The 16,510-nt window shown below is 38.4% G+C and overlaps 1 protein-coding gene and 1 long non-coding RNA gene across 2 annotated transcripts; one reads left to right on the forward strand and one right to left on the reverse strand.

Moving 5' to 3' along the window:
* Nucleotides 1–291: 291 nt before the first annotated feature.
* On the forward strand, nucleotides 292–16,404 carry LOC117828696 (solute carrier family 22 member 13-like). Its single transcript, XM_034705905.1, has 11 exons — nucleotides 292–666; nucleotides 2,035–2,138; nucleotides 3,131–3,285; nucleotides 3,382–3,553; nucleotides 3,664–3,784; nucleotides 3,878–3,972; nucleotides 4,053–4,267; nucleotides 4,352–4,460; nucleotides 4,562–4,756; nucleotides 12,150–12,253; nucleotides 16,296–16,404. Exons 1-10 carry the CDS (start codon nucleotides 292–294, stop codon nucleotides 12,178–12,180), a joined length of 1,572 nt encoding a protein of 523 aa, XP_034561796.1. The 3' UTR covers nucleotides 12,181–12,253; nucleotides 16,296–16,404.
* LOC117828700 lies at nucleotides 13,931–14,768 on the reverse strand. The gene is made up of 3 exons (XR_004634483.1): nucleotides 14,631–14,768; nucleotides 14,353–14,412; nucleotides 13,931–14,062 (listed from the first exon to the last, which is right to left on the reverse strand). It is a non-coding gene; the product is annotated as an uncharacterized LOC117828700 (long non-coding RNA).
* Nucleotides 16,405–16,510: the final 106 nt, after the last annotated feature.

Raw genomic sequence — 16,510 nt, forward strand, 5'->3', positions numbered from 1 at the left:
ATCTAAGTCTAAATATTCAGGTCCAAGGATGGACATTGGGAGGGGGGGCACTGATCCAGCCCAGCTCCAGAACAACAGCTGGACTTCAGCCTGAGGGATCATGACAACTCCCATTTTAAGAGTCTGCTGTAGTCTGTTTTTTCAGCAGTTCTCAAAAGCACTGTCATGATCAGACAACCATTAACTTGCTGATCTGGAGTGACTCCAGTTTGTTGTTCATTGCTGAACATTGCCCGAAAATCAGACCTCTCTCTGCCCATTGTTGCACTCAGAGCACATTCAGAAACTAATATGAGTGACTTCAGACAGATCCTGAAAGAGATCGGGGAGTTCGGGTTGTTTCAGAAACGTTTGGTGGCTGCGTTATGCATCCCCATTGTTTTTGTAGCTTTTGATGTGATCTGTCAGGTGTTCACAGGCCTGAACTTCCAACATCACTGTAACACTGACTGGATCCTGAAGCTCAGGCCTAACCTGACAGAGGAGAGACAAAGAAATCTCACCCTGCCAGTGAACAAGGATGGGAAGTATGAGAGCTGCAAAATGTTCACACCTGTAGATTTGGATTTGGAAACAATTGAAGCATATGGGATTAACAGTACAACAGGATGCATAGATGGATGGGTCTATGATGCACCCAGAGCTGCTGCCAGCATTTACACTGAGGTAAGACATATGCTCAGGGGGTAAATTAGTTCCATAGTGTGTATTTCTCAGTGACTAGAGTGAGTTATCTGCTGTATCAGAAAAGTCAGAAGTATGTCTTGGCAAAAATGACTGCACTGATTTTTCTTTTGTGTGCTTGTAGGCATGTTAATGGCAAGCATGAGCATCAAATATACAGAATATATAAATATACAACCAAAGCTTTGATTAAATTTATGTTTTTTTTCTGCATATTGCATTGAGACTTTTTAAAGCAAGGATATTCCTCTATATGTCAAGTTAATGCTGTAAAAAGGAGATCCAAAACAACTGATTTAATTTCAGTCATTTAAACAGACTAACACTAACAGAATAGTCTTAAGGTAAGTAAACAGTCAGGAAGCACTCGAAACGACCACAAATTATTTAACCCAGCTAATTACAGGATCACAGAGTCTATGAGTAAATGGTGTGAATTGGTTTGCCATCCTCCACATCTCCTTCCCATATAGTGTGGTTGAAGGACATCCTTCACTTTGTCAAGCTGGAGAGAATCAAACACTTAGTCAGAGGCTCCCTGAGGGAATTTCAATAACATTTAATTTAATTTAATTTTTGTATTTATCTACTTAGTTAATTATTTATTTAATGTATTTTTCTATCTAATTATATGTATTGAATTGTATACACTTCTCTATATCATTTACATTTTAATATAATATTTATTATTATTGTTGTTGTTGTTGTTGTTGTTGTTGTTGTTGTTGTTGTGTGTCACTGTCTGTGTGCTGTCTTGGTTTTGTGTTGTTTGCATTTAACAAAATGTCAATAAACATATCTGCAGGGGTTACACATGCTCTGGTCAAGTGTTCACCAGACACAGTCGACCTACAACTTTATCTATATTTTCTAGATCAAAACACTACCAAACCACGAGATACCATCTGTTATGCTTGTTTACATCCAGGTAGTAGAGCATGGTAGCATTACAGCAGTAGCCGTTAACCGGAGCAACAGCCTCGGGCTAGTGGTGGATGGCACAATGTAAGATACAACTGGCATTTTGGGAATACAATAATACAAATGTTCATAATTTGTTTAACCTACTAGTGATACTGGTGCCAACTAGCAAGGGTGACCATGTTTAATCATTTAGCTGACAAAACACACTCACATCCCTAGTAAAAAGTTTGAATATAGACAATGAGAATCAACCTCCATGGGCCATAACTGGCAAAATCTTAATTATGATGGATACCTAAATGAAAGTTTGATGGAATTAGTAACAATGTTTTGTGGTTTACAGCTAATGTCAAGCTGATGATGTTCTCAAATTGCTGCTGAGAGATGCAGATTTGACTTGGTGTTCTCCTCCCTACCTGTTCTCAGTTTGACCTGGTCTGTGACAGGAACGGCTTCATTGAGGCATCTCAGGCCATCTACATGGGAGGTCTTCTGGTTGGAGCACCTGTGACAGGGCAGATGGCTGACAGGTACATAAGATCCAGCCTCTACGTTGACATTATTATTATTATTATTATTTTTAAATCTCTTTATTGGGTTTTTTTCTTTTTCCAAATACAAATTGCAAAAGTCTGAGACATTATTATCCATGCCTCAAAACTAACACACAAAAAACTAAATAATGTATAAATGAAAACCAAAGGATATACAAAACACAAGTAAGGTAAAGTAAAATGCCAAAACAATAACATAAACATTTAATTTAGATAGTAATAATACTACAACAATACAACAACACAACTTGGAGGATGTCAAGTGCCCTAGATTTTGTTAATTTATAATTTTTTCATGGGGTTGTTTTTGTTATAGTGGTCTAAACAGCTGCCATATTGAGTAAAACATATTTATCTTTCCTCTCAGGGTGAATTTTATTTTCTCTAACTGCAAATGCTTCATTACATCATTCACTAAAGCTAGATAAATTTGAGTTTTTTTTGTTTCCAGTTCAGCAGAATTCTTCTTCTTGCTAACAGCGTCACAAAGCATATCACATTCTTCTGGTTGTTTGATAAAGAGAGCTCCATGGCATCTGTCTCAACCCCAAACATTGGAAGAACTGGGTCTGGTTTGATATATTTCTGGAAAATCTCTGATAAACTTTGGAATATTTTGGTCCAGTAGGTGGCGGTGCTTGGACAAGTCCAGAACATATGTGCAAGTGAGGCCGGTGTCTGTCCACAACGATCACAGAGCGGGTTCACAGCAGGGAACATTTTTGAAGCCTGTGTAAAATTCTGAATTGTATCAGTCCATGTCTGGTACATAAACTTTGACATTTTTACTTTAGATTTTTAATTGAATAGCAAAAATGTGTAACTTTGGGCAGATCTTTAAAAAGTCCAAAGTCATTTGGATGTTCAATGCCACAATCTCACAGAGCTGTTTGGTTCAATGTGAAGGAATAGAGATGGAGTAAAGATCTCATGCAAATCACAGAGAACCAATCCATTTCTCTTTGTAGGTTTGGTCGGCGTTTTGTGGTCCTTCTTTCACTTCTTCTTCTGCTGTTGTTTGGAGTAGGAGCTGGTTTCTCTCCCAACATCTACGTTTACATGGTGCTCAAATTTGTTGGTGGCATCTCTATTTCAGGCCTTGTTGGTAATGCATATGTGATAGGTAGGCAAAACGTTCATCATCAAAATATCATAATCGAAACTGCGTTTGCAACGTTTAAAAAAGGATGTCATTTGTGTTTGTCACCCTGTTTTTAAGGTGGAGAGTGGAGTGAATCCTCCAAGTTTGCACTGTGCTCCATTCTCTGCAACTCTTTCTTCCCTGTTGGACTGATGGTGTTGTCCGGTGTTGCTTATTTCATCCGCAACTGGAGGATTCTGCAGTTTGTGCTCTTCAGCCCTCTTGTCATTGTACTTGGAATCTTTTACTGGTCAGTAGCCACACCAGCATCTTTGACACTATTGTCCCCATTTTAGGCGTGGTTGAATTAAAATACAATGCATATCATAGCTTTTTGTAATAGACCTCTTTGTCAATCAGGGTTCTTCCAGAGTCAGCTCGCTGGCTTATCACCCAGGGAAGGAAGGAGGAGGCTATAAAGGAGGTCAGGAAGGCAGCCAAGATAAATGGAAGGACAGTCCCAGAAGATCTTCTGGACAAGGTAAACTCCAAAGAGCACACTTTGACGTCAACCAAAATCAAAAGCAAGTAAACTGTGAACAAACACAAAATGATCATCATTCTGTTTGGTTAGCTGGAGGTTGAGGATGCGTCCAAAAGAGGAGGCATGTTGGACATCTTCAGACTACCTTATCTAAGAAAAAGGACTCTCAAAATGAGCTTTGTATGGTGAGTATTCACATCAAACACGACCATGCTGCCATATCTCACTTTGAGATATACGCAGATTAAATCCAAACTGTTTACAGGTTTGGAACCAATCTAATTTACGATGGACTGAGCCTAAATGTTGGCAATTTTGGTCTGGATATCTACCTCACACAGTTGGTCTTTGGTTTGGTGGAGTTTCCAGGGCGTCTTTGCTGTTTGCCTCTTATCCAGCGCTTTGGGAGGAAAATATGCCTTGCAGTCCTCCTGTTCTTTGGCGGTGCTGCTTGTCTTGTGATACTTGCTATTCCAAGAGGTAATCCAAAACTAACACAAGACATGTTTTGTTATCTATCAACACAACATTTGCATATACAAGTTTTTAATATTCTCTCCTCAGATTGTCCTGTGGTGGTAACGGTCATAGCTGTACTGGGAAAGTTTGCTACTGCTGCCAGTTTCACCATTCTCTATGTATATACTGCAGAACTGTACCCCACCACTCTAAGGTAGGGTAGTGCATGTCCTGGAGATGCGACATCAAATCTGTTAGTTTCTTGTTGTTGTTACATGCTGTATGATTACTAAACCCCCTTGTCTGTGCTGGTAGGCAGAATGGTGTAGGTCTGAACTCCATGTTTGCTCGTGTTGGGGGCATCCTTGCCCCATTGGTCAGACTCACAGCCATTTACCATTACACCATACCCATGCTGATTTACGGTGTCATCCCCATTGCTGCGGGGGGCGTCTCTCTGCTTCTGCCCGAAACGCTGAATGTTGAACTCCAAGACCACCCTGAAGTCATGTAAGTTAATGAACCCTTTCTAACAAACATAATTATACATATTTATTTAGCTCAAAGAAAAGTGAAACAATATGTATAATTATGTTTGTTTTTTCACTTCAGAGAAGCTGAGACTGGGACGGAGATAGGATCCTTTGAACTGAAGAATAAAAGTCAGAAAACAGAATTTTGTACTGACTTCTGACTGAACAACAAAATATAAGAAAGAACAAAAAACAACTTAACATGAACACTAAATGACAAAAACGTGAATATTATATTCCTTGTCTACCAAGTCTGTTCTGCTAAATGCCACTAAATACTCATCATTGCCCCGTTAATGTCCCTTGACGATATAAGGTGCATTTCGACCAAGAGTTCCGGGGTCTTTTAGCCACCAGAACTACTTTCCCTGGAACTAAAAGGTTCCTGTGCCCCTATTGTTGTCTGCATTTCGTCCGCGGGCTGAAGTCCCCGGTAGATGTGCAAATCAGGCCAGTGACATATTGAGAAAAAAAATATATTAAATAATGTTTTGAAATCTTAATAAAAATCTAAACTAGTATGCATCCCAGGAACTCCCTCTGTGTTTCAACAGCTGTGTAAACTCAACAAACACTGTTACGCTCAGCCGAAAGTCCCAGGACCTTTGAAAAGTACTACCCCCCCAAGCAGGGGCTTTTCAGGGGGAGACTAACTACCCCTGAACTAAATTTACACCCTGATTCCTCCGGTTGAAACGCATGTAGTTTAGGGGCATTGGTGTTCTTTAATCCTCACAGTTCATGGTTCAATGAGGACAACTCACTCGTTTTTAAGAAAATTCATGTTAAAACTTTTTTAATGTACATTGGAAAGTCCTAAATATAATTACAATAGTTTTATATGACATAGATTTTTGTTAGTTTTATTTTAAATTGTATCACTTTTTATTATTTTATGAAGTGATGTTGATGAATTATTCTTTACGTTGAATACTGAAAAAATACTTTTAAAATTTTTCTTAAGATTTTTGAACTTTAGAATGGGTCAAATTGACCCACAACATAACAGCAGGGTTAATACATTAATAAGTTAACTTATTTTGTCCATTTATAGCAGTCCAAAACTCCTCACTGTGTTTTTTAATTTCACAAACACAGATTATCCCTGATACACAAGTTTTTTTCCCTTAAGATTGTGAGAGTGAGAGGAGCAGTTATAAAATGGTTGTAATCTGTGTCCTCAACACCAGATTCCTCCAAACACTACACACTCCTCGTCCTATAGGTGTTGTGACAGCATATGTTTAACCCCCAGCTAGTCCACTATACCTTTAATAAAGCACAAACTGATTAACATTATGTTTTTTCCATTTCCATTTAGGATCAGAATCAAGTTTGTCATCAATATCATAAGATATTCTACTTGACAGTGAGTGGATGTGTTCTTGCTACTGAAGACAAATAATGACGAGAGAAGCTTTAATGTTCATCACGGGTCACTAAATTTAGACTTAAATCTTGATAAATATACTCCCTCAAAACAAGTGACTTTGGTTTCCTGTTTTGCCCATCAAGTCATGAGACGACCCCCAAAACACACCTTAGGTTAAGACACAACTGTCTGCCCCCATAGCCTTCAACAAAGACCCAAGGGTGTAACAAGAAGAGTGGCAGCTGGGATGGCCAATCAGACTTCAAGGGAGGCCAGTGCCACCCCAAAATCCAAACCATTTTTGGCTTTTTGCCTTGTCAGAGGCCATATTTATGTTCAATCAACTATTTGGTATGTGTGAACAGGTTGGCGGTAGCTTTCTTTGTATTTAAATGTAGATAATTAGTGCCTCTAATTAGGAATTTGGACAAACATCTTCTTTTTAAGTCCTTCAGGAATTCATTAAAGAAGTCAATGTGTTGCCCTTCAGGCGGTGTTTCTTTTTAAAGTCAAGAAATCAAAAACAGAAATATAACTATAGCTTTATGATATTTAAATTATAGATGTATAAGCCACCCCTACCTATGTCTGTATCCTAATTGGGCCACCCCAGTCTGTACTCACCCCTGCCAAAGCTCCAAAATTGCCTTGCTGCACCTTAGACTAAAGCTTTCTGGTTTTGTTGTGCACTGTGCAATGGCAGTAAAGACTTTCTATTCTATTGTGATAATTTGACTTAATTTGATAATATCTTATAACCTATAGAAATACTAAAATGCTTTATAGAGATATTATGGCCAGTAAAGGCCTCATTGTATAATGTCACCTCAAGATGTACTATAAGTAGGTCAGCTGAGAGCACTGTTACCCTCACCTGATAACTCAAGAACAAACTTGGAGTTATTACCTCTGCTTCAAGGACAGCTGCATGCCAAGAAGCAACATACACACAGATTTATTGGTTACAATGCACAATAGTAAAGCATGTGTGAAGACATGTGTATTGATTGAGGTATGTGTGCTGGAGACTAGAGCCAATACGGAGACGGCTGCATACGACACCTAACTTCCAGGCCAACAGGAGTTGGCTGCATACTTCCTGTACCCCTTTCAAGATGTATCTCTATATAAGATTATGATATCCATGATTTGGGGGTCTTTTTTCTGATTTCCTGCGCGAGCTCTGTCATTTTGAGACCAGCGCTGTACTTCTTTATATGTGACCACAATACATGTTTTCTGAGACCTGAACAAATTATTCGGTGTTCATTCTTGACAACTGTCAACAAAATAATTGGGGCTGACACTATTCGATTCTATTCTATTCTATTTTGTGCACATGGCAAGCCCCAGTCAATTTTCTCCAGTGGATTTCTTTGTGTATCTGTATAGCTCCGCTGTTGTAGGGAATGTCTTGGTTAAAGCAACTTCTCACTGATGTATTTCTACTGAAATCAATATCTAATGTAACATTTTCAACAACAAGGTTTCTGCCTGTTAGAAGGAAGTTTTTCCTTGCTGCTGTAATTGTAAATTCTGCAAAGTGCTCTGCTCATGGTGGATAAAGATGAGTACAGTCTAGACCTGCTCTGTTTATAAAGCGTTTTGTGATAATATCTGTTGTGCTGGCACTATAGAAATAAAGATTGATAGAGATGGATAGATTGATTGATTGTATAACTCTTCATTTAAAGAGGAGGAGGATTCAAGGTTTTTTATTGTCATACCAACACAAGCTGTCGCATGAGATGGAACGAAATTTTGATTCTCAGGTCCTGTATAAAGCCACAATAAGACACACACAATTTTAAAAAAGAAGACAAGCAAGAGAATTTACACCGCAAGGAGAAAGCATACTTAAACAATAATAAATATACAAATTTAAATATTGTGCATGTGTGAGGAATGGACTGATCAGAGTTTGGTATGTAAATAGTGCAATTGAATGTGACAATGTACTATGTGCAAATTTGAGGTAGAGATAGTAGAGATAAGCCTCACATGCTTGACTCCCTTACTCTCTTTCAAAGAGAACCTTTTCAGTCTTGTACTTTTAATTTCAAAGCTCCATGAAAAATCTAAAATAAAAGATAAAACCCAGAGAAGAAGAAAAACCAGCTAGTGCCAATTTATGAGTAATTCTGCTTAAAACATTCTATAAAGTGATGTTTACTTTAACACGTTGAATTGATTTTTCAAGTCTCCATAATGGAAAACTGGTTACACAAAAACAGTCACTCTGTTGTCTCCGACTTTCACTGTAAAAAACGTTTGAATAATAATGACTTTTGGTTTGACAGTAATTTTCTTGACAAAGTTCCAGCTTTTCACATAAATCAGGAGAATAAAAAAGGGAAAAATCCCAAGGGAAAAACGAGTACAGCTGCAGTTACTGATTACAAAGCACGTTCAGGCAAAAAGAGAGATAAGGGGTATTCTGAGAGTTTGGTGTGAGGCTATTTAAAGCTTAAAAAGTGATCTGTTTTCTTTTTTTCAAAGGCTTACCCTCAAAACAAGGGTTGTCTGACCAAAGGTGTGTTTCTAGTTGTAGGTCGTTTCTTCCAGATTTGGACTATAGCCACATTTTTCCTCTGGCTTTTATTGATATACAAAGTCACATTGTATTGTGTTGTTTCTCTATTCCATAGATATGTATCATTTTTATGACCATGTCTCCTTCCTTATCTCCTTTGTGTGCAAATGTACTTGTACCCGAGTGTTTAATTATTGTATTGTTTTATCTCTACTGGAGGCAATTTGGGGAAAAGTGACACCTGTTCGACTAAACTTAAAGATAGAGGCACACTGTAAGAAAAAATAAGTTAGTTCAACTTAAAATAATTTTTAACCTGGCTGCCTTAAAATGTTAAGTTCAGCAAGCCAAGAAATTTAAGTTGTTTCCACTTTTGTCTTAGTTCCTTAAACTTAGCTTTATTAGTTGGGGTGACAAAGACAGTGCTGATAAATTAATTAGTTTTACAAACTTAAATCATAGTAGAAAAAAAAATGAAAAAGCAAATTAGATCAACATGTTTCTACAAGTATATTGAGTTGTAAAAACATGAAAATGTAACTTGCCTGAACTAAGCATCTTGTTGGATCAATTTATAATTAATACTTCTGCAAACATGTCTAAAATGTTAGCTCAACTAAGTGTTTTGTTGAATCAACTTATCTTTTTAAGGCAGCCAGGTAACTTTTTCCTGACTCATTGATCTTACTTGTAACATTACGTTCATTAAAAAAACAAGAACTTGTCATTTCTTAAAACAACCTAAGCCTCAATTTTCAAAAAATACTACATCGAAGTTAATTCTCAACATGGGACAACATTCAAAATACTTTATTCAATGTCAAAACTGACAATAGCTTTTCTGTATGTCTTTGACTTGGCATCAGAATGCTATCATGAAGAATGGATTAATATGGCAACTGTGTTTAATATTTATCTAGAAGTAAACACTTAGCTTATAAAACTGCAAGCAGAATAACAGAAGAGTGCTCTCACTATATAAAAACTATGTAGGTATAAAAACAGAAACTAAGCAGTAAAAAAGTCTACAAATATCACACATTGAACATTTCTCTTTTGGTAAACACTTAGCTTCAAACATTGATCCAAACCGAGTGTCTCTTGCAGCACATGGCATTGTAAAGGTTGGTCCAGTGACTATAAGGGGTTTCCTGTGCATTTGTGCAGGGGCCATACTTACAGTACATCTAGTTGTATCAACAAGGAAATCTATGTTACCTGAACTATACTTGGACTGATTAGTTGGACACTATTTTACTTGTTATTTCAAGTAAAACTGACATTTAAGTTGAACTGACTTAAGAAAGTGAGCTGAGGTAACTAAAACTTAAAATCCCTTTTTACAGTGCAATAATATGATAAGTTTGTGATATATTACAGATTGACAAGTGGGTTTCTTTCTTGTACACACTGGAACCACATAACAATTTGAACAATCGTCTCCTGTACCATAATCATTGACCCTTATTCAGTATTTTGAGCCTGTATCAGTCTGTGTGTGTTTTCTTTGTCATTATCTTTATCATTGCTTATTATGTTTTCTTGTCCACACTAGTCTAGTTTCTGGACATATGCCAACTGTTGTTCCAAAATAAAAGCTGACAATGTGTATTTTTTTAACCATATTGGACTCTTGGAATGTGCTTGGTTAAATATTAATAACTTAGAACAATGTACACTAAAAGCCGTTACTGTACAGTCATGGCCAAAAGTTTTGAGAATGACACAAATATTACATTTTCACAAAGTCTGCTGCTTCAGGGTTTTTAGGTGTTTTTGTCAGATGTTTCTATGGTATAATGAAATACAATTAGAAGCATTTCATAAGTATCAAAAGCTTTTATTGAGAATTACACAGAATTCATGCAATAAGTCAATATTTGCAGTGTTGACCCTTCTTTTTCAAGACCTCTGCAATTCTCCCTGGCATGCTGTCAATCAACTTCTGGACGAAATCCTGACTGATGGCAGTCCATTCTTGCATGATCAATGCTTGGAGTTTGTCAGAATTTACGGGTGACCACAAGTTCTCAATGGGATTAAGATCTGGGGAGTTTCCTGGCCAAGGGCCCAAAATCTTAATGTTTTGTTCCCCGAGCCATTTTGTTATGACTTTTGCTTTATGGCAAGGTGCTCCATCATGCTGGAAAAGGAATTCTTCATCACCAAACTGCCCTTGGATGGTTGGGAGAAGTTGCTCTCGGAGGACGTTCTGGTACCATTCTTTATTCATGGCTGTGTTTTTAGGCAAGATTGTGAGAGAGCCCACTCCCTTGACCGAAAAGCAACCCCACACATGAATGGTCTCAGGATGCTTCACTGTTGGCAAGAGACAGGACTGATGGTAGCGCTCACCTCGTCTTCTCCGAACAAGCCTTCCTCCAGATGCCCCGAACAATCGGAAAGGGGATTCATCAGAGAAAATGACTTTACCCCAGTCCTCAGCAGTCCAGTCCCTGTACCTTCTGCAGAATATCAGTCTGTCCCTGATGTTTTTACTGGAGAGAAGTGGCTTCTTTGCTGCCCTCCTTGACACCAGGCCTTCCTCCAAAAGTCTTCGCCTCACTGTGTGTGCAGATGCACTCACACCTGCCTGCTGCCATTCCTGAGCAAGCTCTGCACTGGTGGTGCCCCGATCCCGCAGCTGTAACACCTTCAGGAGACGGTCCTGGCGCTTGCTAGACTTTCTTGGGTGCCCTGGAGCCTGTTTGGCAACAATTGAACCTCTCTTCTTGAAGTTCTTGATAATTCAATAGACGGTTGACTGAGGTGCAATCTTACTCGCTACTATAAACTTCCCTGTTACACATTAACACAGGTGTGGGTGTTGATGAGCCCTCAGAGCTTGGCGCGCTTTGGCTACTCTTCACTTTGATGAGGAAGCAAAACAAATTCAGTCGCATGTCAACATGAGCAACTTTGGTGAGATCCTGAAAGAGGTTGGGGAGTTTGGTTTGTTTCAGAAGAGGCTTTTGGTTGTGTTATGGCTCCCCACCATTTTTGGTGCTTTTGACTTGATTGGTCAGGTATTTGTGGGGATTAGTTTTCCTCATCACTGTAACACCAACTGGATCTTGGAGCGAGGGCCCAACCTGACAGATGAGAGACAAAGAAATCTCACCCTGCCTGTGAACAAGGATGGAGTGTATGAGAGCTGCGAAATGTTCACACCTGTGGATTTGGATTTGGAAACTATTGAAGCGTATGGGATTAACAGCACAACAGGATGCATAGATGGATGGCACTATGATGCACCCAAAGGGACTTACACTATTGTGACAGAGGTAAACAAATGAACAAAAAAAGCTTTGTATGTTTTTAATATTACTTCTAAAACCACTAAAAAGCCAGAAGAGGTTTCATGTTCAGTGTATTGGGACTATAATTTCTCACTATGTCTCTGCTTTCAGTTGTCCTTTCACAGTATTATACCCCCTTTCCATCTTTCACCCTCTTTGTCTCCAGTTTGATGTGGTGTGTGATCAGAGTGGTCTGATTGAAGCATCACAGTCCATCTCCATGGCTGGTATGTTGGTTGGAGCGTTGGCAAGTGGGGCAATTTCGGACAGGTATGAACCCCTCACTGATACATCCTACATGACTTTCTTTTAAAAGCTTGTGCTTAAGCTTTTTTTTTGTAAAGACCCTTACATTTCATTATTGTTATATCTCATATTGATAATCTAATACAGATTAGAAAGTCCTAATATTTTACTGCTAGGTGTTTGAAATACAAGTAAACGATAGTGTGTAGCTAGCTAACTGTCACAAGTTGATTTTTAGTATTGTTTATTCCTTCTGTTTCATGCCTTGGTTCCTCCCCATGTTTATTCTGTTCTAAGTTATCCTATGTCTTCCTTGTGTTTAGTGATCCAGTTCTCATATTGTAGTATTTTGTATATTTTCTTGTGATTCTCAGTTTAGTTTAGTTTCCCGTTTTATTTTGTACACTCAAAGAAATAATTTGTTGGGTGAACGTAATAAATTATGGAAAGAATTTCCACCCAATTAAAATGCTTTCATTTAGCGAGACACAAATTTGTTGAACCAACTAATTGTAAATATGTTGAACATAAAGTATTGACGTTACCATTACTTATTTGCAATGTTTGGGTCCAACTTAATTTTGAATGGTACAATAACACTAATTAATCATGCTGACTGAACAAAACTAAAGTAAGTTCAATCCATCCGCTATCTTGAACGCTTATCCCGTTCAGGGTTGCAGGGAGCTGACTTTGGGCGGAAGACAGACAACTACTCACGCATACACACATTTACGGGCAAGTTAGAGAGACCAATTAACCTGGTGAGGATGTTTTTGGACTGTGCGAGGAAGCCAGAGTACCCGGATAAAACCCATGCATGCACAAGGAGAACATGCAAACTTCACACATAAAGGCACTTGACTCAAACATGGAACCTTCTAACTTTGAGGCAACAGCGCTACCCACTGAACCACTGTGCAGCCCATATGTCCAATCATCAGAAATTATTTGAACTGTGAGACAAACCTTCTTATCATGTGAAAATAAACTCTAAAATAGTAATTATTGTGAAAATAAGACATTTTTGACATATCAAGAATGTTTACATTTAGCAGTTTAAATGTGCCAACTTAGTTTAACCCCAGTTGGTGTCAAGTTTGGAGAAAGACCACAAAACAGACTGGGTTTGTTGGAATAGAACTCTATTCCCCAGAGAAGGCAAACAATGACAAACAAAAATTAAAGCCGCAAGCGGCGATGAACGGGCCCTCGCAGACCCGCAGCCGCCGCCTACGCGAGCCACCACCACATACGCGATCTGAGAGTATATGCTGGCTTAGGTGGTGCAAATGTTCCAAGTTTCTGGCAGATTGACAAGAAAACCTCCAAACTTGACAGTGTCCCACGCCCACTATTTTTGTCTGAACAGAATTCCTTTAATCATTTTTACATTTTCACATTGAAATTTGTATGTGCGTTGACGCACTGCCTGAAAGTCAGTATCGCCTGTTCTGGCCACTGCCTGATGATTTTTGGAGCTTTGGCAGTTGAAAGTCTTAAAAAAACATTTTTTTGATTTATATTTATGTATTAATATGTTTCAGTCAGCGATTATATGAATTAGGTTGATTTTTAGAAAACAGACATTTATTACCAATTATAAGAAGAAGTCAAAGGAAATACAAATAGGAGCATTTGAAGAATATCTCAAAAATGTAGCCCAAAAATACAATATAACACATTAATAACAGTAATTGACATGTCCAAGAAATAATATGTTACCAACAATTAAGAAACAGCTTATACACAACAGTATTTGTACATCTGGTAAGTGGTTCATCAGCAAGGTGCTGGCATCTGATCAGGTGGCCTCATGGTGAGTGAGCTTGTCTGTGGGAAAAGCAAATAGACATATTATCAGGCTAAATTGTATATTATAATATCCTAAGCACAAAAGTAACATCTCCAAAACAGTCTCTGAACTACGGTGTCACAGGAGGAGCAAAACAGAAAGCTGAACAGCAGGAATTGCTCAATCTGGCTGTGATAAACAGCTCAACAGGGACACCTGGTGGCCTTTTTAGGCTACTACCTTAAATTTATATTATAATGTGTGATAAGAAAACACTAGAATCACTAAGACAGGAATTGGTATATGAATGAAATTTGTAGGAAAGTACCATGTGCACTGTAAGATGGACCTGCTTGTCCTTCTTGGTCATCTATCCAGTCTGCATCCACTGAAGAGTTGAAACATAGAAAGATACATTAGGCAATGATGTTTTGCATTAGAAAAGTGTGCATTGTTTTGTCAATTGTGTTGTTGTTGTGTTGTCACACTGCTTTGTTGAAGTTGTAGGGATAGTTTGATGATACCAATGTTTGTTCATGTATTGTTTAAGCATTAATTAGTAACTACATGAATAGTTTTTTAAACAAGGATAATGAAAGTACTTACTTCCTTCAGCAAATGCTTGGACAAGCATTTTAGTTTCCTCCATTTTGTTTTGTAATTTGTCCTGTAACTCCTGGATGGTGTTGTCCTTTATTTCCAGGTGTGCAGCTTGACTCATCACAACAGATTTTTGCTGCTGGATCTCCTTCTTGCTGTTTAAATGAGTTCTGCAGGGCTTGTTTCTCACTTGCATTTTGATGCCCCGCCTCAACACATGCCACGCCCACAATTTTAATCGGAACAGAATTCCTTTAACACTAATTTAATCCTCAATATGTCTGCTATAGAATGTGCTTTGTTTGGACTGAATCGGATAAAAACTCTAGGAGGAGCTCTCAAAAGTATGCACCCTTATTTTGGCTGCGTTTTTTTATGTTCAAAGCTAGGTAGCGCTCTTCCTGTTGAGTTTGGGATATGGGTGCAAGAGGCTTTTTTGTGCGTCCTGATGTCATGAATATGCGTACAATTTTTCACGTATGTAGCTCAAAAAACTCGACGTGTAGGTTGTTATTTTTACCTCTAGGGGGCGCTACTGAGAATTTTTTTGCGAGACCTATAATAACTTGCAATTTTCACCAGACCCAATGAGTGTGCAAAAATACTCGCGCTTTCATTAACGTTCAGGGGTCCAAACCTGCAATTTTCTATTTTATGAAACCCTAGGGTTACAATAGGGCCTTCGCCACCACCGGTGGTGCTCGGGCCCTAAATATGGATCTTGACTTGGTAGCCTTTAAAATAAGTGCTTACTGATTAAGACATTTCTCCACCGTAGATGTCCTCGTTACTGCCAATTCTGGACGAGAGGTATTGCAGATGGGATTCCTCCCTAAACCCTTTAGGTTGTGTTGACAGAAAGCAATCTTGTAGTTTTAAGGATTTTGCATTTCATGTTAAAACTACATGAATTAAAAATGTTTAACAACTAAATATGAATTAATATAATAGAAGCAACATGTTGTACTTATGTTGATAAAACAGACAACCATGTTGCTTTTTTTGAGTGTAGTTTGTGATCCCTTTGTTTCCACTTTTGTTTTACTTCCTGCCCTTGTGTGTTTCCTCCTTTTTGATTTACCTGATTTGTTTGAATCAAAATGGGGAGGGACCGAGGTGTTGGAATTTTCAACAGATACAGATAATAACAGCAGCGCTTGTTTAAGGTCCCTGTAACTTTTCCTGCTGGCGTTTTCTCCTCACTTAACCAGTCCTGTATAACAGCCAAAGCTCATACTGTTTTGTGGTTAATGGTTGCCTCAGGGCTGCTTTCTTCAATTTCATCAATGTTTTTTTTCATTCAGCTCCTTGTGTGTTTCAACACCTCTTGCTAATTTCTCCTCTTTGCCCCCCCCCCCCCACCTCTCATCTTTTATTTTCTGCTGTTGAAGAAAGTTGTGTGCTCTCCCAATAACTACAGAGTAATATTAAAGATATCTTCCGTGTTGTTTACCAGTGCTAACAGGCAGTAACATTTTTGTCAGACTGTCAATGGAAATCATAAACAGTTCACTTGATGTACCTTAACTCCTTCGCATGGCGTGACTTCATTGTAGGACATACACAGTGGGGTGATTAGTAGGAAAGCTGAGTAATAAAGAGGAATGTTTGACTTATACTGTAAGAAATATATATTACATGAGTTTTATATTCCCTCTTCTTCCATTGTAGGTTTGGTCGACGCTCTACAAACCTTCTTTCACCCCTTCTTCTTTTGTGTTTTGCGGTGGGTGCTTCTTTCTCACCCAACATGATCGTATACATGGTCTGTAAGTTTTTCTCCGGGGGTTCAGGAGGTGTCTCTTCAATGAATACATCAGTAATGGGTAGGTGTGCCATTACAGTTGATTTTCATTGTTATCAACGTTGTAGCTATTTACAGCTGT

This window comes from Notolabrus celidotus, chromosome 17, assembly GCF_009762535.1.
Source record: "Notolabrus celidotus isolate fNotCel1 chromosome 17, fNotCel1.pri, whole genome shotgun sequence".
Lineage (NCBI taxonomy): Eukaryota > Metazoa > Chordata > Actinopteri > Labriformes > Labridae > Notolabrus > Notolabrus celidotus.

What these genes read in the sequence shown, in the direction of transcription:
- LOC117828696 (XM_034705905.1), top strand. Translation starts at nt 292, where the DNA reads ATGAGTGACTTCAGACAGATCCTGAAAGAGATCGGGGAGTTCGGGTTG. An exon ending in CTGCCAGCATTTACACTGAG is followed by an intron (nt 667 to 2,034) that starts GTAAGACATATG and finishes ACCTGTTCTCAG; the next exon opens with TTTGACCTGGTCTGTGACAG. An exon ending in GTACTTGGAATCTTTTACTG is followed by an intron (nt 3,554 to 3,663) that starts GTCAGTAGCCAC and finishes TTTGTCAATCAG; the next exon opens with GGTTCTTCCAGAGTCAGCTC.